Genomic DNA, 25,513 nt, shown 5'->3' on the forward strand with positions numbered 1-25,513 from the left:
AGCACTTCACGTCTATTCTACAGACCAAAGACATACCCTCATCTGTCCCTCGGACCACATTAGACAACACAATGAATATAGAACCCTTTAGACTGACGAAGTAAATAAAGTAACCGACCAACTGAAGAACGGCAAAACATGTTGACCGGACGGCATATTCAACGAACATTTGAAGGAAAGTAGTGCATATCTTGCTGAGGCCTGGACTGTCTTACTCAACCCGTGCGTGGCTCAGGCTAAGATAACAGAGAAATGGAGATACTCCATCATAAAACTCCTATACAAGGGCAAAGGCAAGACGGATGATCCAAATTCTTCTTGAGGTATAGCTTTGGAAGCTCCTGCCCACTCTAATACTTAACCAACTAACAGCTCTAATGGACTCGATGATACCTGATGTTGATGAACAATTTGGCTTCCGGAAATGGCGCTCAACCAATCGTGCTATCCAATGCCTAGGAAACATTACTGAAGCTCTCAGTCTTCCAAAAGGAAAACTTCATGTATTGTTTACAGACTATGCTAAAGCATTCGACTCTCTAGACCGGAATGTACTAACATGTAAACTGGCACAACTTATAGATCAGGATCTTTTTTTTTTTTTTTTGCTTTACGTCTCACCGACACAGATAGGTCTTATGGCGACGATGGGATAGGAAAGGTCTAGGAATGGAAAGGAAGCAGCCGTGGCCTTAAGTAAGGTACAGCCCCAGCATTTGCCTGGTGTGAAAATGGGAAACCATGGAAAATCATCTTCAGGGCTCCTGACAGTGGGATTCAAACCCACTATCTTCCGGATGCGAGCTCACGGCTGCGTGCCCCTAACCGCACGGCTAGGTCAGGATCACTATCTATACAGGATAATTCATTCACTCCTATCAAAAAATTTCATATATATTGACGATAACCTGTCTATAGAGCATCCAGCGTTAAGAAAAGACTAGGTACAGGCCTTATGGGCTTTTACTTCTATTGGTGTTACCCACTTTAGTTCTACATGTATATAAAAATTATAATGAATTCCTATTAAAATATATAATTTTTCTTATGAAACAAGCATTGGTTGTGCCATACAATACTGAAGAAGACGTAAAATCATTTTGATATCTTTGAGTTTATCCTTTTAAATATCGTATATGCGGTTCAGTACATGGAACAGCCGGCCATGCTTGTCGCATTGCGCGCCACATTTCAGCATGTAGTGAGGAAGTGTGTACAGTAGTCAACATGTGTAATAACTCAGCTTAACCACTGCGAATCATCATTGGTGAAGTCAGCACGGCATGTTTCCCTTTTTGTGTGTGTCACTCATTACAGTGATTGCTTATGTAAGGGAGATATTGGGCAGAGTCAAGTGATCGTCTTCCTCGGGCGCATAGTGTTTTGTTATAAATACAGTATATTGTGTTTCATTTTTTGTGTATTGCATTGCTTTTGGTTGTTTGTATCGTGTATTGTTTTTGTCTGTTTAGTATTTTATATAATCAATCAGCGAGTAATACATTTAAATTATAGCTGAACATGTGAAAAGGAGAAGTAGTGAAGTTGTCAGGAGAAAGGAACGGCAAATGGTGCTTAATTCATTTTCATATTTGAAAACAAAGCATCCAGGACAAAGTATAAACTGGGTAGTAGATAAAGCCACAAAGGTTTTAGGAATTTCGAGGTCTTCCGTCTTCAAAATAAGGAAGGAAGCCAGCGAAGGGCCACTCCAGAGTCCCAGCAAGAAGCGGGAAAGGAAAAAGTTTAATTCGCAGTAATTCCAGACTCATTAAATACGATGATTTTGTCAGAAGTGGAATACGGCGCACTGTTCATGAATTCTATTTTAGAGATGAACCGCCAACTCTGAACATAATCCTCACTTCCGTAAACAGCAACCCCGAACTACCCGATTCTAAGAAATCATACGAATAGGTCATTCAGCATTCTGTATTTTATGTTGCAGAAGAATATTTAAATTATCATATTTTGTGATAAACACGAAGCCCTTGCATCTGTTGTCACTTACGAGTAATTTTATCTGAAATGAGCTGAAGGATACATCACTGAGATAGATATATCTCGCCGTCAGCTTCCTGTGTTCTAACCACATAGTATTTGCCTTAATAATGAAATATTTCTGGGGCAAATACACTCAGCACTGCGCTCCCTTAAAGCAACAACAATCAAGAAACTTTCTCAGATATAAGAAACAAGACAATCATTTCGGTTTCTGGACATGCACGTTGTTGTTGTTGTTATTGTTATTGTTATTATTATTATTATTATTATTATTATTATTATTATTATTATTATTATTATTATTATTATTATTATTATTTAGTTCGCATCCCTGCATGTTCAAACTCTTACTCTATTTCAAATGATACAGTCAGTGGGCTATTATCCTTAGAAACGTTATGACAAAACGAAATTTCATGACTGTAATTTCATTAATGACGGGAGATAATCTGGCATTTATATTATTATTAGTCTTGCAACAGCTGTACTAAGCGATGTATAATTTTGTGTCATCACTGTATTTTACAAGAAGTGTCCGAGCCGCAGTGAGTGAGCGAGTATGGCAACAGTGGAAGGCAGCAGGTCCATAAGGCCTGTAGTCTTTTCTTAACTCTGGATGCTCTATAGATCAGAGGCAATCCAGCAGATGATGGGTGAGTTGCAGGGAGATCCTTTAAGTCCGATATTGTTCACCATTGCCACAAGGGACATAGTTGAATCAATCACCAGTGAGGAGGTCTCCATTTACGTATATGCTGATGACATGGCGTTAGCCTCAACAAACATTAAAAAGCTACAGGAATCGCTTGATAAACTTATTACTTGGTCGAATACAAACGGTCTAAGTAGTAATTTAGAGAAAATAGGCCAAATGACATTTAGAAGAGGTGGGAAACTCCCAGCTGCAGAGTACATCAAATTCAAGGATAAAGATCTTGCCAGGGTCACTTCCTAAAAGTAGTTAAGCGTGACTTTACAATCAAACGAAAAAAGCTTCACCAAACACATCAGAGACAATGCAGCCTCAGCAGTCGCACCAATGAATGACATCAAGGTTCTTCGACAATTATCTATAGAGACAGCCATAGCCCTATTCCACATCAAGATCTCCCCCATCATGACATACGCATTAGAGATTATCTGGGAGTACCAAACACAGGTCAACCTAGCTGTACTAGAAGGAGTGAAGGACATGTATCTCAAGAAAACTCTCTGCCTTGCAAAGAACGCTCCTTCGAGGTTAACCTATGAGCTGACAAGACAACCCTTCTATACAGAAGATCTACGATTAAGATTACCATTGCCTTCCATGACACAATACCAAGCCTTACTTCAAGAGCTACAGGATAAAAAAGATAAAAAAAGATTTGGATAGATTTCTACCAAACAGAAGCCATGATGACGTCAGAATGGAAGAATTCTGGTTATGACCTGCAACACACCATGACACGCTTCGCGGTCCATGGATTTCACTACAAGATGTGCAATAGAAAGTACTTCCAAGAACCAGATGGAAAGTGTGTTTGTGAACTGTGTGGAAAAATTTGCAACGGTATCATGCAGAGCTGTGTTCCAAAAGAACAGTATCTCTAGTTGAACTATGCAATTAAGGTAATTTCTCTTTCCTATATGCACATTGTGTGCTATCCTCCTATAACAATAAATCTCTAGGCAAGTCACTAGTCGCTATCTTGGAAATTCTGTCACTAAATTTCTAAAAAACACTCCAAATCTAACGACTAGCCTCTAGAATAGACTAGATTGATGTGAACGAACACAGACATAGCACGCGAGAACAAGAGATTTACAACCGATATACGCGTCACGGTATACAGGTTTCAATAAACATCGCATATTCGTGCATATTTCTCGTATTAATAAACGTCGATCGATATTTCATTTAAAAGGGGCTAATGAGCGAAGGACTTCAGGCCACTGCCATACAATGCTGAAATGGCAAGAATTGGAAACAAATGTTTGAAGTTCACCAAAAATATAAGCTAAAATCGGGAAAAATAATAATCAGCAAGCGGGTAAAATTGTCGAAAATCGGGAATCTACCGTCTAAATCGGGAAAGTTGGCAGGTATGATATTCAACCCATATTAACTGCAGAGGCACATTTAAAATAAGGGTAGAGGAAAAGTTGATCAGGCTAATATCTAAACCTACAATTGAATAAGGTGGAAAAACATTTGGTAAAAAATCCCCAAAAAGTAGCATACCTGTAAGTGTTGAGTAGAGCTCCTCTCACCTCTTTCCGTTCTTCAAGGAGTCTCTTCATTGCTTCTTGGAGTTCAGTGACTTTCTGACATAATGCAGCCTTCCATCTTGCTAACTCTTCCACCATAAGACTAAAAGTAAACAAAGACAAACCTCAATTATGAAATGTCGAGAACTTTCAGATGATAAGAAAAATACCTGATAAGCTTTCAAGATACAATTGCATTTTAGAAGGATTTTATCAGAGTGAATGCAGTAAGGACTGAGTATAGACTTAACATGAGTCCAGCAATACAGACAGTATACTGCGCTGTAAGAGCAAGATCAAAGTATAACTGCAAGAGTTGAAATTTAAAAACTTTTCTTTCCAGGTTCAAAATAATCTACTCAAATATATCTTATGCCTGTTGCTCACGGTAAAATTTTCTGTCAAATTTATTGTACAATAATTTAATTTTATAAAATTTCTGTTGCTCACGGTCAAATTCAAGTTTTATAAAACATTTGATAAAACTTTTCATAAAATAGGACATGTTCTATTCCGTAAAATTAATTTTATGAAACGAACCAATCAGCGAAGCTGACATCACGATGATGTTGGCGCTACGCCATGAGAAGATTGCGAAGCTCGATTGTAAACAAACACTTCTTTCTAAAATGGCAGGATCCGGGTGGACTAAGGAAGTTGTTAGTGTTTTACTGACAAATACCAGAAATATTCTTGTTTAAAAAAAGTTAAAACACCACTTGACCACAACAGAAATGCAAGAAGAGAGGCAGAAAACACAATTGCCGAATCCCTATTTGAATGCTGGTCTTCTAACCTCAACTAATTTTCGACCACGGACAGCAATCCTCTACCTTCTTCTCTTCTTTTGATCCAATCCCGAGTCCAGCATTTCCTGGCATTTCTTTTCTTCCTTTTCACCACTGTACAACATATAAGTGCAGCTAAAGCAGCAAGTTTTGCTTTGTTTGTTGGAACCATACTCTCAAACATACTGTAAGTTGAACAGCTGATTCTTGGTTTAAAAGTTTATCGATGGATGGCAGCACATACAAATCTTAGTTCAGAAGTGAGTTCATGGATGGCCATCCTGATGCTTCGACGGATTTTTAAAAATAATTTTACCGTGAGCAACACAACTAGTTTTTACCAAAATTTTATAAAATTAATTGTACAAAAAATTTTACTAAACATTTTACCGTGAGCAATAGGCCTTAGGCTCGCTATGGTATTAAATCGTAATGAAATACAATTTACATAAATTTTCATAGTTTATGATATAAAAGTACAAAATTTAATTAGAATTAAACTTTAACCAAAAGGATGTAATGGAAGGATCAGAATAATGCATCATAATATACTTATAGGTTAAATGGCAAGATAATGTCCTTCCAGCCTAAAGGTGGTGGTTATGATCCTAGCTTGTTCCAATAGCACTTTAAAAGGTATTTAAAATACCCTAGTCATGTTGGTAAATTTACAGGCACATAAAATAATTCTTGTGAGACAAAATTCTTACATCACAACATACTGTTTTAGTGGACGCAGGGTCGGTTGAAGAGCTTCACCACCTGAGAACACTGTCTCATCACCCACCTGCAGAAACATTATTAGTAAAAACAAGGTTGAATTTTCTCCTGAAACTGTCTCCCTTTAAAACTCAAATTCCAATTCAACTACTGATACCTAAAATTTCAAAACAGTCAAATATCTATATATACCAATCAAAAATTTCCAATCCTTGTAGTTCCTATGTTTTTATATGTGATTAGTACTTCTGGTTGTTGTTTTTTTTTTTTTTTTTTTTTGTTAGTCCATGCTTTGTCCAACTGGCCATCACATTTGATTGTAACATAACAAGAAATGGAAAGGAATTTGCTATTATAAAAAAAAAAGGTTAATACATATAATATAGTTGCAGGTTATCAGGGCCTTGAAACTAAAATTACTACACATTAGTATCATCATCATTAGTGTCCCACTCCAGTTGCCTGGGTATGGTTAACAAGCCCCCTCCACTCCTTTCTGTCCTTCCATTTCTCCTGCTCCATTACTTCTGCCACATCCAATCCAGCTTCTCTAATGTCTTTCCAAATCTGATCCATGCACCTTGTAGTTCCTATGTTTTTATATGTGATTAGTATTTCTGTTTTTTTTTTTTTTTTTTTTTGGTTAGTCCATGCTTTGTCCAACTGGCTCATCACAAGAAATGGAAAGGAATTTGCTATTATAAAAAAAATGTTAATTCATATAATATTGTAGCAGGTTATCAGAGCCTTGAAACCAAAATTACTACACAGAGGGATAGCATGTTTTACTACCTACTAATAAATAATAATAATCGTATGGCCTCAGCTACCGTGTGCAGACATTTCAATTTGACGCCATTTGGCTGTCTGCTCGTCAATTTTGACGTTCCGTTTTACTCTGGGCCCACTAGATGGCAGACCGAGTAAACCGGATCTCTCTTGGGCGTCTATGGCTGAGATTTAATGAATTTTGTCAGGTAAATACCAAATGTATCACCAGAGATCTTTTACATGCCGACATCGTACGACATGGAGTATCGAATGGACTTTTTTCCGCCCTTCAAAAATCCGACTACCTCTGCCAGGTTTGAACCCGCTATCTTGGTATCCGGAGGCCGACACTCTACCACGGATCCACAGAGGCAGCTACCTACCTACTACCTACTGTCCCTGTTATATTAACTGCATGGATTGTGATTGGAATTAACAGGCCACCATGACATCATTTATTCTCACCAGGCAAGCATATCATCAGTTATTGATTTAAATTGGGATAGCCGCATTAACCAAGCCAAAGTAGTGATCAACAAGAAAGAAAGTTCTTTACATGCAAAAACATTAGTATCATCATCATCATTAGTGTCCCACTCCAATCACCTGGGTGTGGTTAACAAGCCCCCTCCACTCCTTTCTGTACTTTCACTTTTCCTGCTCCATTACTTCCGCCACATCCATTCCAGCTTCTCTAATGTCTTTCCTAATCTGATCCATCCACCTTCTTCTCAGTCTTCCAACTGGTCTCTTTCCCTTAACTTCTCTTTCCAATTCCCTTCTTGCTACCCGTTCCTTTCCCATTCTTTTACATGTCCGAACCATCTCAGTCTTGCTTTCTGTATGTTCTGTACTAACGGTTCTATATTTAGCTCTACTTTGATTTTAATATTTTGAATTCTATCTCTTCTTGTCTTTTTAACCGATGTTCTTAAAAATGTCATTTTTACTGCTTGGATCTTACTATCTTGTCTCTTATTAGTTACCAGCATTTCTAGTCCATATGTTACAACTGGTATGAAATACTGTTTACATAATGTTAATTTCGTTCTATTGGGTACTTTGTCATCCCATAACAAAACTCTGACTTGATGATAAAATGTTGTACCTTTACTTAGTCTGTTATTAATTTCAGGGTTGATTTCATTACTTCCATTAATAATGCTACGCAGATATGTAAACTGTTCTACATTCTATAACTGTTCTCCGTCTATGTTCACTTGGCTTCTCTTTTTCTCTTTTCCACAGTGCACGACTACAGATTTCTTTTTACTAATTACCATTCCAAACTCCTTCAGATTTTCATTCCAAATGTCCAGTTTCCTTTGTACTTCCTTTTCTCCCTCTCCCCAAATCACCACATCATCTGATACTCTGTTTTACACGTTTTATGATTTCATCCATCAATATAATAAACAATAATGGTGACAGTGCACTTCCTTCCTTGAGACCTTTTGTTTTGTATAAAATGTTTCAGAGTCACCACTCCCCACTTTTACTCTCATGATACAACATTTTTATTTTGTTAATTATTGATTTTGGTACATTCCTTTTCAGTAGGCATTCCCATACATGTTTTCTCTTAACTGTAAACTGTATCATAAGCTTTTTCCAAATCCAAAAATACGAAGATGATTTCCTTGTTCCTTTCCGGATATTTTTCCATTATTGTTTGCACTGTAAATATCAAGTCTATTGTTGAACTATTCGGTTTAGCTATATTGTTCTTCCTCTGTATTTCTATTATATCCCTCAGCCTTTTGTCTATGACTTTCTCCATTATTTTTAGCCCTTGTGATAATACGGTTATACCTCTATAATTTTCACATTTCTTCCTATTTCCTTTTTTGAACAATGGTACAATGCTTCCTTGTTGCCAATCTTCTGGTATCCTTTCATCCTTCCATATAGCATTGAGGGCTCGGTATAGCCACTGTAGTCCAATGCTTCCTGCCGCCTTAACCATATCAGCATTGGATTCGTCTTTTCCATTTGCTTTACCTTTGGTCATTGCTTTCACTGCCCTTTCAAGTTCCAACCATGTTATCGGGTTCACTTCTTTTTCTCCATTTAGTATTTCCATTTTCTTATCTTTTTCTTCCTCTGAGCATTCATCCTCATTATAAAGATTTTCAAAATATTTTGCCATCACCTTTTGAAGACCCTTTTTGTCATGTACTATGGATCCATCTTCTCTCTCTCTAATGCCTTGATTTTTTTCTTCTCTATTTTATTACTTTGCATAATATTTTATGATTTCCTCGACTATCTTGCTCACTTTTGTTGGTAAACTCTCCCCAACACTTCTCCTTTTCTTCCTTATACTCCTCTTTACTTGTAGTTTCAATCTTTTGTATTCAACATGTAACCTTTCTATTTTATTCTCATCCCTCTGATACGTTTTTTGCTTTTCCTTATCCATTCCTTTCTTCACCTTGTTCCTTTCTTTTATTTATTTTTTTTATTTTGTCTCTCCACCACCGTGCCTCCTTTCCCTTAACCTTTGCTTTTGTTTTCCCGCATACCTCAACTGCTACTTCCACAAATGTCTGTCTTAAATTGTTCTACTCTTCTTCTCCACTTCATATTTCTGTGTTAGGCAACTTCCTTTTTATCCAATCTTGGAATGCCATTCTTTTATCCTCCTCCTCCAATTCCCAAATCCTGATCTTTGGTTTCTTCTTCAGAGCAATTTTAGGGATTTTTACTCATTTTAATTCCACAATTAATAATCTATGATCACCTTCCATACTTTCACTGGGGATTATCTTTGTATTCATGACTTATCTTCCCCATTCTTGGTCTGTTATTATTAAATAAATGAGTGTTCCATACTGTCCATCCCAACTATATTGACTGATCTTATGGCTATTCCTCTTCATAAACCATGTGTTATTTATTATCAGGTTATTTCTGATACAAAAGTCCAACAGTTTCTCTCCATCTTCATTTTTATCGCCATACCCATGTGGGCCCAAAACATTCTCATATCCCATTCTATCAGTTTCCACATGAGCATTTAGATCTCCCATTATCATGATCCCATCTCCAACAATATGTGTTTCCAGTTCACTGAGGAAATCTTCCTTTTCTTCCACGCTACATCCTGTCTGTGGAGCATACACCTGTACTATCTTCAGTAGTTCCTTGTTTACATGTATGTGCATTATTATAATTCTTTCATTTACATACTCAACTTCAGCTACTGGATCAACATTCTGATTCACTATAAAACCCACTCCATTTCTTTTCTCTTTACTGTTACCCAACCAGTACAAGTGTACCCCTTTCTTAGCTTCTTCATTCCCTTCCTTTTCCCGTTTACTTCACTTAATCCTAGGATGTCGAGTTTTCATCTCTCCATTAGGTCAATCAATTCATTTTCCTTCCCATTCATTGTTAAAATATTTATTGTTTCAAATCGGGTTTTGTTCTCTGATCTAACACTTGCACAAACATCAGCATTACCATCATACTGTGAAACTGTAGCCAGAGACTTGTCAATTCCATTTCCATTTTTAAACTTCCATCCGAGGCTTATATTATAGTTGAAAGCAAGTACAAATTTACTCATCTGCTGGCCTGCTAAGCCTAACGCATCTGAGGATTTTCTTTCAGGGTTTACTCCCTTAACCTTTGAAGATCCCTCTTCACCACAAGGCAGTGGTTTCCTCTTCTAATTTTTCCCAGAGAGGATGGGTTGTCCCATCCACCATCTTCACCATTCCGAAGGTCACCTTCCCTGCCGAAGATGCTGTTAAGGTTTTCACCCGTAACCCGGGCATGGGTTCCATGTGGAGGATACCCAGCCTCGCAATGTGGATGCACCAGGCAAGAATTACTCAACTAAAGGATAGGGAAGGTGACCCTATCTCCTTTGAGCCGGGTCAATGGTTGTGTATGATGCCACAACCAAAAACATTAGTATGAGCCTCAGGAAATGTCTTGTGAAGATATATATGTGTGGAGCATACTGTTGTATGCTAGTGAAACCTAGACTCTTAGCTTGGCTGATAAGAAACGTATAGTAGCCTTTGAAATATGGTGCTACAGGAAAATACTGAAAATTCCATGGATGGACAAAGTCACTAATGAAGAAATGCTGAAAAGGATTGGAGAGAAGCCATGTTTATGGAATATGCTTACTCACTGAAGAGACAATTGGATTGGACATATCTTGAGGCATGAAAGTCTTCTGCACACAATACTGGAGGGCAGTGTGGAAGGAAAGAACTGTAGAGGTAGACCACGGCTAGGATATATTTAAAAAAATTCAAAACAAGGGTTGTGATAATTACTTGGACTTGAAGAGACTAGCCACAGACCAGAGTTCATGGAAAGCCGCTACAAACCAATCTTCGGATTGAACACCACAGAAGAGAGAACATTGACGAAGCTGGTGGCCAGGTGTGATATCTCATTCACTGAGTACGATGTCTTATTGTCAGCTCAACATACCAAGGGGGAGATTCATAGCACATGATTCTGTTGGAAATTTTCAAGGCCAGAGTGAGTAACTGTGTGCATGGCAATCTGGAACATTCTAAACCTCGTATGTGAACCAGTGAACTTCTGAAGACTATTACAGAATAACCAATAGAACATTTCTGTTGTAATACACCTCTAGGAAGGTGAAAGCATAAACGCACACGACAAGAGGCCTTGTTCTCCTTTCTTGAAAGATCATTGAGCCAAGTTAAATATTTTTCACGTAGCTCGACAGTAAATTAGCACGTGGTCAAAGTATATCTTAATATCATATGCGTAAGCTGCAGTATAGGAGGCGCGTGCATAGTTCTTGACCTTGCAAGTAGCTTGTACGTGTTCGACCTGGCAAGCATCAGTTACTAGTCAGAATCTCAGCTGTTAACATGGTGAGACAGTTATCATTGCAACATCGTATTTTCGTATGGGAAACTTCTGATTCCATCTTAATGGTTGTGTGAACAGTCATAACTCTCACTATTGGTGTGCAGAAAATCCTAATGGTGTTTATGAAGTCCTTCATTATGATAGGAAGATCGGTGTTTGGTGTGCAATTAGTGCACAAGATGAATAATTGGGCCTATTTTTTTCAAGATGACAGTAAATCCAGAGAGGTACCAAGATGATAATACCATTCCAGAATTTTTAACATAGTTTGTTTTGAAACTGATATTGAAATCATTATTATAACAATGAATGCTTAGTAGTCAACAGAATAAATAAATAAAATTATACTTCACGCTCATGCCAAATCTGTTTCCAATGTCACATTGTGATAATCGTGTGTGTCCGACACCCTGCCCTTTGGAATGGCTAAGGGTCAGTTGGCAATTGGGGAAGTAATATTTTCCACTTCCTGACTGCCTGTTCTCCCTTCCCTTCACTTTAAAAGTTAGGGGGAAAAGAATATATCCAAATCACCCACTGTGGCCAGTCTACTAAGGAGATTTATTTTCAAGGAAATGGATGTCATAAACAAATTCTCTACTTCTGAAAACAGCGGCTAGTTTGATGTTTATATCATTAGTTGGACCTGTACTTGGTGGTTTTGACACCAAGTATTACGTGAAGGAATGAAAGGATCATTGTTATGCTGATGATCAATGTTAGATCTCACACCTATGACAAGAAAACCATCTGGAAAATACATTAAAAGTATGCCTCATGTACATATGTTATGATATTAATATATTTAAAAAAAACCAATGGCACTACAGCCCTTGAAGGGCCTTGGCCTACCAAGCGACCGGTGCTCAGCCCGAAGGCCGGCAGATTGCGAGGTGTCGTGTGGTCAGCACAACGAATCATCTCGGCCGTTATTCTTGGCTCTCTAGACCAGGGCCGCTATCTCACCGTCAAATAGCTCCTCAATTCTAATCACGTAGGTTGAGTGGACCTCGAACCAGCCCTCAGGTCCAGGTAAAAATCCCTGACCTGGCCAGGAGTCGAACCTGGGGCCTCCGGGTAAGAGGCAAGCACGCTACCCCTACACCACAGGGCCGGCTATTAATATTATATTAATGCTAGAATTCTATTTAACCTTTTCACTGCCGAGTTTTGATGACCGGGCAAACCCTCTGGCCCGTTTTTTAAGGATACATATAAATACAGATAAATTTTTACTGATACTATTAATGGAATGCATATCGTCCCTTTAGCCCCGCAGCCCAACAAGGGGTCAGGGATGAAGTGAGATTATATTTTACAGCATAATTTTATGGCCGGATGCCCTTCCTGATGCAAACCTCACTTGAGAACATAATGTATATGAAATGAATGATGGTGAATGAAATTATGTAAGGAAGTGGAAGAAATCGGCTGTGGCTCATGAATAGGAACTGCCCGGCATTTGCTTGGGAGTGCAAAAGGGAAATCACGAAGTGGAATAGAAAAATTCTCAGGACAGTTGACGGTATACTCTCCTGCCGAATGCAGAGTTTGGCTCCATAGCCGTGGCACTCCACTCAGGGATATTACTGAAATATAAAATTGTTGATCCAAGCAACTGGTATCAAAATCAGTAACATTTGGGGGGAAAACAATATCTGAGGAGGGGTGACAATTCCGCATGAGATTCATCATTACTACTTTGTCTCGCACTTCCTTGTTGTTCATTATCACCCCCTATATATTCTTCATCTTTATTATCAAGATATAGCTCTCCAGAATCACTATTTATGAGAATACATTCCATTTCTTCATCAACAAGAGATGAATGTATACTTCAAGACGCCATGATGGCTACACATTAGCAGGAAAGATGTTCCACTCTAACGAAGCTGATATAACATCAGATCGCTTTCAAAACATGTGAAATGGAGTGGTATATCTACCGTACAGAATTTCTTCAAGCATTTCCACGGAATTTCAAAGCATGACACTATATCCCGTTCATTTATGAGATCGGTGAAGTACACATTGCACCAAAACGTATATATACGGGTTTGGCGTTAAATGGGTTAATACCGTAGTTAATTGAAAGGCGAGAGGGTGGGGGGGAGGGGTCACAGCGCAATATATTGCTTCTCGCGGGAAGTGCCACAGCAGTTACGATGCAACATATTGAGTATTGAACTTCCAAGTTATACATTACTTCCCCACACACTCCGCCACTCCACATAGCACCAACTCGCAAAAACACGAACAACAGCAGATCACCTATCATCACACACTCCACAACAGGAAGACTCGGCACATGCCACACCAGGCGAGTCAGCCGTGTGGTTAGAGCCACGCACCTGTGAGCTGGCATCCGAGAGATAGTGGGTCTGAATCCCACTGTCAACAGTGTTGACGATGGTTTTCCGTGGTTTCCTATTGTCACACCAGGTGAATGCTGGAGGGCCGCTTCCTTACCACTCCTAGGCCTTTCCTATCCCATTGTCACCATTAAGACCTATCTGTGTTGGTGCAATGTAAAGACAATTTTAAAAAGTGTTCCTTTCTTTTTGAACACTACACCAATTAGACACACAACTTTTACCATATATCTCTCTATATACAGGCTGATTCATTATTAGTTGACAGTGCTCTATTAATCTTGAATCAACTGAAGTTGAAGGCAACCTCCTTCTCACATTGACAGTACAGTAATTTATAATGGGGTTTATTTATGTGTGCAAAAACCTAAATTGTGGGGATGTCAGTGCTTGAAAGGGTTAAAGGTATGTCTCATATACATATGATATTAATATATATTAACATTACGTTAATGCTAGAGTTTTATTTAACAGTTAATTGAGAAAGGGGGGAGGGGGAGGGAGAGAGAGAAAGAGAAAGAGAAAGAGAGAGAGAGAGAGAGAGAGAGAGAGAGAGAGAGAGAGAGCTGGCAAGAGATCATCCTGCCACATCTTCTTTACCCCCACTTCAAGCATTGCCTTTATGGCAAAAAAAAAAGTACATTTTCTGGAGTTCTCTAGATGCTTCAGTCTCCTTGTAGGCTAACATATTTGATGGAGTGCCTGATGAAACCTACAGTGCGAGCCTCAGTTGAGTTGCCGGTTCTCCCCTGTGTTGTGTCTGGGCGAGTGGATGATGCAATAGCTGCCCGATACATATAGCTTGCCCAGTGATGCCATGGTTTTAGCTAATCTGTGACAAGCTTCTGTACAGAATGGTCATTTCTTATACAGCAGTAATCGATTGGTTTAGTGCATTTCATGGCTTCTGAATTAAGTGCTGAACAGCATATTTTTGTATGCTGTAGATTTTAAAGTGCAATTCATACTAAAATTCTGAAGATTCATGAGGCTGATTTCCATACAGAGAACCAGAATATCATCACACACTACTATGCTCGTCTACAGGCTGATGGAGAGCATTAACAACACTTACTGTAATGTGGTAAGTTTGATTATTTTTCTCTCTGATTATCCATTCATCAAAGTTGATAAGTTTTCTGCGGGTATATGGGAATGGAGTAACAGCAACTACACTCTCGCTTACAGACATGCAGCATGCAGGAAAAACAACAACCCTTCTGGGACTTGCCCTGTACAACCTCTTGCTTGGGCATGCAAGGCGTATTTCCCTTTCTTCTATACTACTACTAACTGCAGAAAATGGGATCGTGACTTCCCCCTCTTTTGTCATACACATACTCGCTCAAATATGGAACTGATTGCCGTTTATGCACTATTGGTGATTATGGGGGACTACACAACTCCGTAGCATGTTGGGGAAAGAGACATACTCTATATAAATCCAATGAACAGCACAGGGAAGAAAATCATATGTATTATTATGTCATCACAGACAATACAATGTTCATGAGACTAAGTAATTACATGGCTATACTTGTTTCCTGAGCTGGCTGACACTACACCAGATGTAAATAATGAGTAGTTCCTACTTTGTTCAAGTGCAATCATACCTTGAATGCATAATATACAGAGTTTCTCATACCTGCTGGCAAGAAATTTACTGCGCCATACTTCACATTGACCAGCAAGCCACTCTGTTTGCTCTTGGTGAGTCGACAATCGCTGTGCAGAGTTTAGCAAGGCACGAGCTAACTGCAGCTTGTCTTCAGTTAGCAAATGAACTCTAGTCTCTAAATCTTCACCAACAGCAGCAACTAATAGAGTCTTCAATTCAGCATTTACCTGCAACAACAAGAAATAATACCCATCATAGATTTTCCAAGAGTAAATAGAAATAAGACCAATTTAAAAATGAAAGGATCAAAAGAATATCAAGAATGCGAACAATCACTTGGGCTATTGTTACAGTTAGTAGTTTAAGATGTACATCAACTAACCAATACTAGCTGAAACCCATCGAAACATGATTGTCAATGGGGTAAATATTTAGTGAAGGATTTCCTTATTTACGACATTCTTTGCGTAGTTACATTTTGGCACTAAGGGTATCAAACAATCACATTCTTGACATTGCAACATATAACTGATTATGGTGGAAAACTGGCTGAGGTAAATAGAGTAAATAGAGTGTATTGGAAATTGGTACCTCTTAAAAGTAAATGTTTCATTGAATGGTGTTAAATAAATTAGAGAGATTAGAGCCCTCAGCCCAGGTTTATCTTTACTTATTTCTAAACAATTCTAAACAATTTTCATACATATTTCTTAGGTACAATTAATCTGATTGCGTTTAAGAGCCCTTGAAAAATGATCAGATTCCTATGGAGCATAACAAGGACTCCAGCTTTTAGAGTAAGAATATGTGGAGGAAAACCACTTAATTCCAAGGAATTCTGCAAGAAACTGAAGTATTGGTAGCTGGCTTTCATCTTTCTTAATTAAACTGTTAAAATAGTGTATGTTTGTGAACTATCAAATAAGTGCTCAATGACTTTCAACTTAATTTCATTATTGTGTTCATTTTTTGGTGTAAGAATGACAAATTTCAAGAAACTGACAACACCCTTTGTAGAAGTTAATGTTTTGACATAATTTCAGTCACAATAGCATCATGTGTTAAAATTCTGGTTGGTAATTCAATAACATTTGATCCGTTACCATCCACTGACAGGTAGTCGCTACCGGTATTACAAATTTTTTGCAAAAATCAGCTAATTCCATTTCTTGTGATGTTGCCTGAATGTTTTAATGTAAGCAGAATATTCTGAAGGACAAAAGTAAGAGTATTTAATAAAATTATGAATAACTGTTTGGCAAGAAAAGTGTGGCACAACAGGTAACACCTGTCTAAAAATCTCCCCAAGAACAGTAATTTTCCCAACAAAGGGAATGTTGTTATCCACAATATCTTTTAGAAGACGATTCACACACACATTAATGAATGACTATTTGTCATCGTGGCTTCATCCCATAATATGAGCCATGCTAATCAAATATCGATCGTGAGCTGCTTGGGAATTTTATTTTAATCCAAACATTTAGAGGAAATTTGAATGTACTGTGCCTTGTTTGACTGATGGGCAGCAAAACAGTGGCTATTCCTGTCCATGCTCCTGATATAACATGAAGCCCTAAATTGTAGCATTTTTGTATTAAGCACTGGTATTAAAGGCTAATGTTTTTCCAGCACCCGCTGGACCATCAACGAAAAATGCATTCTTGACATTTATGTTGTTTTGTTGGAGAATGTCAATGATTTATAATTGAAAGTTGTTCATTGTTTGCTATGAGCACCATGTTAGCCAAATTAAAATTGAAAATTAGCACACTATAGGTCTTTTCTGCTTGATGCCGGGCAGCCTACATGCTGTCAGGGGAAGAGGGGAGCATGGGGCCGATCAATCCAGCACGACGCGAGAAGCCATTAAGGGAAAGAGACAGAGGCCACTACTACAACATCGCCAGGAGTGCCCCCACGCGCGTGCACGCATTGAAGTTATGTTGAAATCCACATAACTATAAAGTACAGAGCTTCGTATGCTATAGTTTGAGTATGGTCTGTGGATTTTTATTATTTATTCATTTAATTTATTATTTATTTGTGTTATTTTATTATATCTTTGATGTAGAATGATACAAGTTAATTAATAGTGCATATATCAAGTGCATTGACAACAGATCGAAAAACAATTAGTTCAAAAGTACAGAGTTATCCAACACGTTTTCTTACTTTCTTATTTTCTTACTTTACCTTACCTTATTCCAGCTGAAGTATCTGTGTTACAGCACTCCGACATTTGTCATCGTCACCACAGCTGTCACCGGAAATATCCCCATCACTCGACTCCTCACTGTAGCTGTCGTCCACTCGACTCCTCACTGTAGCTGTCATCTCGCAGATTTATGATGATATCATCCATGACTGTGCCCAATACCACATCTTTTTTTGTAATCGTCCTCTTGAAATTTTTCAGCATGTGACAAACAAGCCTTCCACTCCTGTTCAATTACTTTATTCAGCTCCTCTTCCATTAAAGATAGGAAGTCAGCTAGTTTGAACATTTTGTTCCTTTTTCCCTACAGCAGTTTTAACGTTTCCCCAAACCAGCTCTATGGGGTTATATTGACAGTGATAGGGTGGCAGGCAAACAACTGTATGACCCCTTCTGTCAGCAAGTGTATAAATTTTGTACATTTTTGCCTTTGGCTTGATTAGTTTCACAAGTGACAACAGCTCAACTCTGGTGTGATTGCTGTCATGAGGAATATTCCTAGCAGATAACCAGGATATAATATCAGCTTTTTGTGTGTTCATTGTAGGGATTCGTTCTAGCTGCACCGAATGGTAGCTGGCATTGTCCATTACAATCACTGCATCTTTGACGTTCCTTTCGTCAAGAGCGTCTAAAAACTTCAAACACCACTCTTTAAAAAAGATAGCGTTCATATCAGTGTGGTAGTCATCACTGGCAACCAGTTTACAATCCTGTAGAAAACCAGTGTGACTGGAACCTATGCGACATACAATAATTTGTCCACCTTTCCCCACAGGAACTTTTAAGCCTCCTGTACCCTCTTTATCTTGCCAGATTTTTGTTGGAGCGTAATTCTGATTAATGTAAATCTCATCTAAATAAAATATATCGGGCGAAGGGTCCTTATACCTCAGAAGATGCATTTTTCTCCAAAACGTTACTCTGATTGTTACTATATCGGCTCTCTCCATTAAAACTTCCTTCTATTGTTGCTTTTTTAAAAATAATTGAACCCCACAGACTTCAGTATCCTCCACAAAGAAGTAACTCCCCATTTAAATTTTATATCTCTTTCTAAATCACCACGTAATTTGTTCAGTGTCGAGTATTCACCCTTTACATAATAACTGAGGAGAGTTCTTCTTATTACATCTTTATGAAATCCTTTGATTGCCTTTGTTATACAGTTCCCTTTGAATTGCTTGCATGGCGATTGAAATGAGATGGAACCAGATAACTGGGTACTGTCTTTACCTTCGTTTATTATATGCTGAACGGTTTGTGTACTAACATGACAAGCTTCCGACACTCTCTGCTGCACTTTATACACACTCACTAAAGGGCAATTATTTTCCGCTTCCTTTTGAAAATATTCATGAACATTGCTGATCATTTTTCTACCCTGGCTCCTTATCTCCTTTCTCTTCGCCATTGTAAGATATATAGTGCAGTTATTACATACAGCAACAACAACAACAACATAGAGCAACGCAAATAGAAACAAACTTAATGACACATCACATACCACAAACATGCCAATCGAAGAATGCAGTAAAGGACGCAACATAAATTACTCATAAAAGAAGAATAATCCTAAAACAAACTCATGCACACTGTAAGACTACTCGGCAACACAGCAGTTCGTAGAGCGAAATGAGCGCGGAAAACTCCCCGGGTGACTGAGTAGTTCTCAGAGCCACCGCTAGGCAATCTTTTGTCTGATTGGGCCAGTGACATACTGCCGTACCCCACTTTCCCTGACAGCATGTAGGCCGCCCACCATCAGAGCAGAAAAGACCTATAGTGGTTTGCTCATGGTAGGCCTAAAGGTACAATCCTTCAGGTTTGCATGACAGTAAATTGTGACATGGATGACTGACTCACTTAGCTAATTATCAGAATGGAAGTAGTTCACAGCCTCAGTGTTGAAGATATGACATGGAGGAAAAAAGTTTAAATTTCTCCAAAATCACTCCGGCTAACAAATATAGGAAGAGATGACATGGAGAAACAATGTTTAAATTTCTCCAAAATCACTTGAAGCTAGCAAATATAGGGAAAACTACAGATGATACAGTGAAATTGCTCTGGATAGCTTCTTCCCAACCAAGTGTCCTGCTACAACACAGACCAAAAGAAGCCGAATTACAGCTGACCAGGAAGACTTCTAACTGCACATACACGCTTGCACCCTTCTTGCACTAAACGCCTCGGTGCTCTCACGGTCCAGGTGGCCTTGGTGTAGTGGTGAGCATAGTCAATAAGAATACAATTCTTCTTCTTTGTCGTTTAGGCGTACTGAGGACCACGGGGCTCGTATCTACTCTTCGGTCCAGGTGGCCTTGGTGTAGTGGTGAGCATAGTCAATAAGAATGCAATTCTTCTTCTTTGTCGTTTAGGTGTACTGAGGACCACGGGGCTCGTATCTACTCTTCGGTAAAGTTGTTGCTTTCTTCTCCTTCCAATACTCCTTCATTTGCTGACTATGAGCCAGCTTTCTCTCCTCGGTCCACTTAGTTCCTGTAGTCTTCTTACTTGTAAGGGACGTTGGGAAAACTCTGTGTCGGATGGCTTGACGGAACAGTAGTCGGTCATGAGTTTGTCCCAGCGGGATATCTAGTTGTTCCATATCCGACTTAACTGACGTGATCCATTTGTTCTTAGAAGCCTTGCCTCTTCCTGTTACTGTGAATATCCTGTTGGTGAGTCTTTTGGAATCCAGACGAGCCAAGTGTCCATAAAAGGTCATGCGCCTTTTCCTTATAGACGTGACGATGTCCTCCTGGTGTTCATACAGTTCATCATTATGGCGGATTCTGTAAGTGCCTCCTTCCTCTCTGATTGGTCCTAATATCCTCCTCAGGATCTTCCTCTCTTTTAACTCCAGCTTTCTGAGTGGGCCCTTCCTAGCCATTACAAGGCACTCAGAAGCATACAGAACAGATGGTTTGACTACTGAGTTGTAGTGTCTGAGTTTGAGGTTCTTGGAGAGGCACTTAGATGAATAGATACTACGACATGAGTGATAAGCCCTTTCAAACTTGGTACATCTGGCATCTATGGCTGGGTTCTCGCTCTGATTCACAGAGATCCATTCTCCCAAGTACTTAACTGCAGGTACTTTTCGTATGGTAGCATCTGTGAGAGGAATTCTAGAAGGGGCCTCCTTGATATTGGTCATAAATTCAGTCTTCTGGATGCTGATTTTCAGACCAGTCTTAACCGCTACACTATAAAGACTCTGTAAGTTGTAGGTAGCCTCCTCTATATTGTTTGCCAGTAGAATGAGGTCATCGGCAAAGGCTAGGCACGGGACAATGAGGTTGTCTCTCGTGTACCCAAGCTTCAGTCCAGCTCCCGGTGGTAGCATCATTCTCCATTCTCTAATAAGAATGCAATAATTTTCTTTAATAATTTAAAAATCTGCCTGCTGTCATTTCTTGATGGTTACAGTACTTTTGCATCCATCTCTTGGCACAGGCCAGAGCAAAGTGTAGCTTCCACTGAAGTCCCAGTCTCATCCATGGCTGTGACAATATGGAAGCTGCTGGGGTATGGGTGGTGCTGATTAATGACATTCAGAGCACAACCAGTGTGTCTGAGTGTCATGAAAGGTGTTGCTCATAGGGTTAGTTGTGCTACAATAGCACTGTCTGGCCTAGTGAGGAAAGCAATGGCAAACTACCTCACTCCTCAACTTGCCTAGTACGCCTCATTTTGGTACTGCCATTGGTTTTTGTGGTTTCCCTATAACTGCATAGCCTTTGGTGATGCTATTTGAGAATCCAACCAGCCTCTGGGCTGATGACCTAACAGACAGACAATTTAAAAATATATGGCTGCACATTTTCCTACACACACTACAAATCTACAGATCAAGAGTTGCATCAGAGTGCTGTACCATGTTCTCTCAAACTCAGGGTAACGAAAATCAGCCTAGTGTTTTAAAATCTTGCTAGGTGACTTCAATGCACAAATAGACAAAGAAAGAAAACACAGAAAAACAATAGAAAAATTCCCAGCACATAAATGATCAACCAAAATGGACAAAGATTAGTTGAACTCTGCAGGATATTCAACCTTAAAATCATGTCAACACACTTTAAAAAGAAACCATCAAAACAAATGACACGGAGATCACCAAAGACACTCATCGGCAAATTCCAAATTGACCAGTAGCAATTTCTTATCCAAACCACAGAGAAATTATGAATGTTCAAGTCAGAAGGGGTGCAAACATAGACTCAGATCATTACCTGACAAGAATTAAACTACAGTTGAAACCTCAGAAATTCACAAAGAAGAAACCATTAATCCAAAAATTTGACCCCACTCAGGTCCAACCATCTCTCACAGAAGAATTAGAGGGAAAGGAGGAAAAAAATTGGCAACGACTCAAAAGCAAACTGATTAGAACAGCACAAATAATTCCTCTGCAGAAAAGGAAGAGACACCCTTGGTGGAATGAGGAGTGTGAACAAGTAATACAATCTCAACAGAAGACATACAACAACTGGAACAGCAAAAAGACTGAGAATAACTACAAAACATTCCTGGCTGGAAAGAGACAGCTCAATTGATCAGACAGACCAAAAGGGAATTTGAAAAGGATCAACTACTTGAAATCGAGAAAGACTGAGAGAAACAACACACGTCCACCATCAGAGCAGAAAAGTTTTTTGACAAGACCATGCAACAGCACACACAAGATTCTATGGGGATTATTTCTGGTTATTGGTAGTCTGATGGCTCATCAAAGTAGCGGCCTCAGAGGTGATCTTTTGTATTCCAACAATTTATGCCCAACGATTCCTTCTATGCAGTTGTGATGTCAGTATACATATCTCTTATGAAGTTTATATATTGTCCAGAGATTGTCAGACTCTCAAAGCTGGCCAAATAAGAATTAAGAAAAACAAAAAGTAATGAGAGAAGAATAATAATAAGAAGAAATAATGACAAAATACAGGACAAGACATGTATCAAAAGCTTCAAGTAGAAACAAATAAAATAAAATAATAACACCGTGCCTCATCAGCTTGCATGGGGGTTTGGCTCTGAATTGAGTAAGAGCTAGGCATAACCCTGCATGAGGCACTGAGGTGAGGGCCCTCAATCCCGACACGGCGCATCCCAATGGCTGATAGGGAAAATACGCAGGCCTGGTGTGAATAAGGCATAGCAAATTAGCACCCACGGATCAAATGAGGTAAAAGTAAAAATGCTCAATGGCCTCAAAGGCAGAAGAGGACATATCCCAATGGCAGAGAGGACGGAAGGGTCAACTCAAATCCACTTTGTGTCTGACTTGCAGCAAGCGGCAAAGTGGTCAGCGTCAGATCACCAGAGGTGCAGCTGGAATTTCATGTTCTGGAACTCACCACTCCAGTCCTAAGAACTGGACCTAAGTCCAAACTTGTTATAACCAAGTACCATGAGGCGTGTTAGAAATCAAACTTTTACCCCAGGTGGTAACCAATCCACTGCTGTCAAGAACAGTACAACCAGACTGTTGGATTCTGGGGAGTCTGGACTGACAAGCAAACGGAGGGAGTCGGAGACCTCTGGCCAACTTCGCCCAAACAGAAAAACTTTTTCGGAACACTAAACATAAATACCTCCATACGTGCAGGAAAATTGTATGAACTAGAGCAAACTTAAAAAAAACAAGAAATACATATACTGGCACTGCAAGAAACAAGACTGACTGACGAAAACACAATGGACTTTTGGGAACTACAGACTCTTCAAACGTAAAACAAACAAATTCTCAAAACACACCACTTTTAGGAGTCACTTTTGCAATCAAGGAAAACATACTCCACTCAATAACAAATGTGAAGCCTGCAAAAAAACAGACTAATGACAATCACCGTAAAGTGTGCAAATAAAACATACACACTAATTAATGCACACATGCCAATCATCAATGAGGACAATGGCAAAAAGGCAAGTTTACCAAGAGGAAAGACCAAAGAAGAAGACTGGAACAACCTGGTCTGAAGACAGAAAGGAGGCCCACAGTAAAAGAATGAAAGAAATATGGGCACAAAGGAAGGCAAATGCACACTTCTAAGTACTTTGCATAGTCTTAATGGGCTTATTCACATATATAATAAGAATAAGCCGGGCTGAGTGGCTCAGACTGTTGAGGCGCTGGCCTTCTGGCCCCAACTTGGCAGATTCGATACTGGCACAGTCCAGTGGTATTTGAAGGTGTTCAAATAAGTCAGCTTCGTGTCGGTAGATTACCTGGCATGTAAAAGAACTCCTGTGGGACTAAATTCCAGCACCTCGGCATCCCCGAAAACCATAAAAGTAGTTAGTGGGACATAAAGCAAAATAATATGAATATTACTATTATTATTATTATTATTATTATTATTATTATTATTATTAATTATTTCAGAATCACAATATTTTTCTTTCCTGAGCATTGTGATAAATTTCCATCAGATTTAAAAGTTTGAGTGAGGAAGTTACGTAATAATAATTTAATGTGGCTATTGCTAACCTGATGCAGTCTTTGTAAGGCAAGGGTGGGCAATACCTGCCTTATATAGGAAACTGCATGTTCAAATGGTAGAGGATAGTGTTATGTGTGGTATATGGGTTGCAAGTTTGGGACAGCACCAACACGCAGTCCCCGAGCCAAGAGAATTAACTGTTTACGATTAAAATGTTTCGACCCACTCAGGAATTGAACCACGGGTCCCAAGAATCGAAGGCTAAGACAATGACCATTCAGCCATGGAGCTGGACAACAGATGAAAAGAGAAAACAAAATAGTGGAATAAAGAATCACAGGACATGATATGTATCGGGAAGAGGCTAACCAAGCAATGGCAACAAACCTACTTATTGCTATGAAGCTATGAAGGCAGCAAAGAAATGTTCTTTTAATTTAACCTGCTTAAACTTCTAACTTTAATCATTAAAAACCACTTTCAGCAATTTATTTAATTCATTAAAATTCAAAATGTTTTTTTTTTTTAAACTTCAGTAGGTAAAGTTAACTTTGTGTATTCTGAGGATATTATTTCTTCTTCCTCCTGGCATTCTCTCCATCTTATGTGGGGTCTGTCTGCCTTCTTGCACTTTGTCCTCCGTTTCGCGCAGTCTTCAGCATCGGCAGCAACAACACCTACGGCTCGCAGGTCCTCCCTCAGGCAGTCAATATTCTGCCTTCTTGTAGGTCGGCCTTGAAACTGTTGTCCATCTGGACTGAGTGTAAGCGCTCATTTCACAAAAGATTCTGCGTCAGCTCTGGCCACACGATCATACCACTTCAGTTTTGCTTCTCTCATTCAGTCAGGAACTGGGGCAACTCTGTGTTCCGAACCTCTTCGTTCTTAATGGCGTCTAGATGCATAATTTCCAGTGTCCAACTAAGCACACGCACATCTTTAAGTTACTCCTCCTAATTAGGTTACTGAAATGTCCAATTCCTGGAAGCGAGCTGGAAGCCAGCAGTCAATCACACTCTGTACCCTGCTGAGTTAACAAGTCCTAAGTGATCCTTGATCGGTGTGAAGAGGTTGCCAAACCACTTTCTTCTACACTCTCTTCAGGCTGTACCTTTTCTTTGTGTCGAGTGCAGTATACGATTTCACAACTCCAGCTACAGTAGACATAATAAATTCTATAAGCCACTAATAGCCACCGGGCTGCCACTGGAGAGTAGTGGTGTGAGGCAAGGTAGTCATGTTTTGTTCCCAAGTGTAACTGCTAGATATTTTAAAATAAGGAAGGATGCTGGTAAGTTGTCTACAAAGATTAATTCTAAAAAGATATTTGTAACATGCGTAATATGGTAATATTTGAACATCTGTAGATTGAAAGTTGGCTTGTGGTGCTTAAATAAAGGGTCACTTTAATGCAGATGATATGTATTCATATCTCTAATTTGCTTTATGAG

General features: G+C 39.1%; 1 protein-coding gene across 1 annotated transcript in view; it reads right to left on the minus strand.

Moving 5' to 3' along the window:
* Window positions 1-25,513, minus strand: part of LOC136876025 (golgin-45) — a 47,488-nt gene that overhangs the window by 13,959 nt on the left and 8,016 nt on the right. The window contains exons 3-4 of the mRNA XM_067149637.2: window positions 15,423-15,622; window positions 4,229-4,357 (exon numbers count right to left, since the gene is read on the minus strand). Coding sequence (XP_067005738.2) covers window positions 4,229-4,357; window positions 15,423-15,622 — 329 coding nt within the window. The remainder of the gene's footprint in view (window positions 1-4,228; window positions 4,358-15,422; window positions 15,623-25,513) is intronic.

The sequence above is a fragment of the Anabrus simplex genome, chromosome 1 (genome assembly GCF_040414725.1).
Source record: "Anabrus simplex isolate iqAnaSimp1 chromosome 1, ASM4041472v1, whole genome shotgun sequence".
Classification (NCBI taxonomy): Eukaryota; Metazoa; Arthropoda; class Insecta; order Orthoptera; family Tettigoniidae; genus Anabrus; species Anabrus simplex.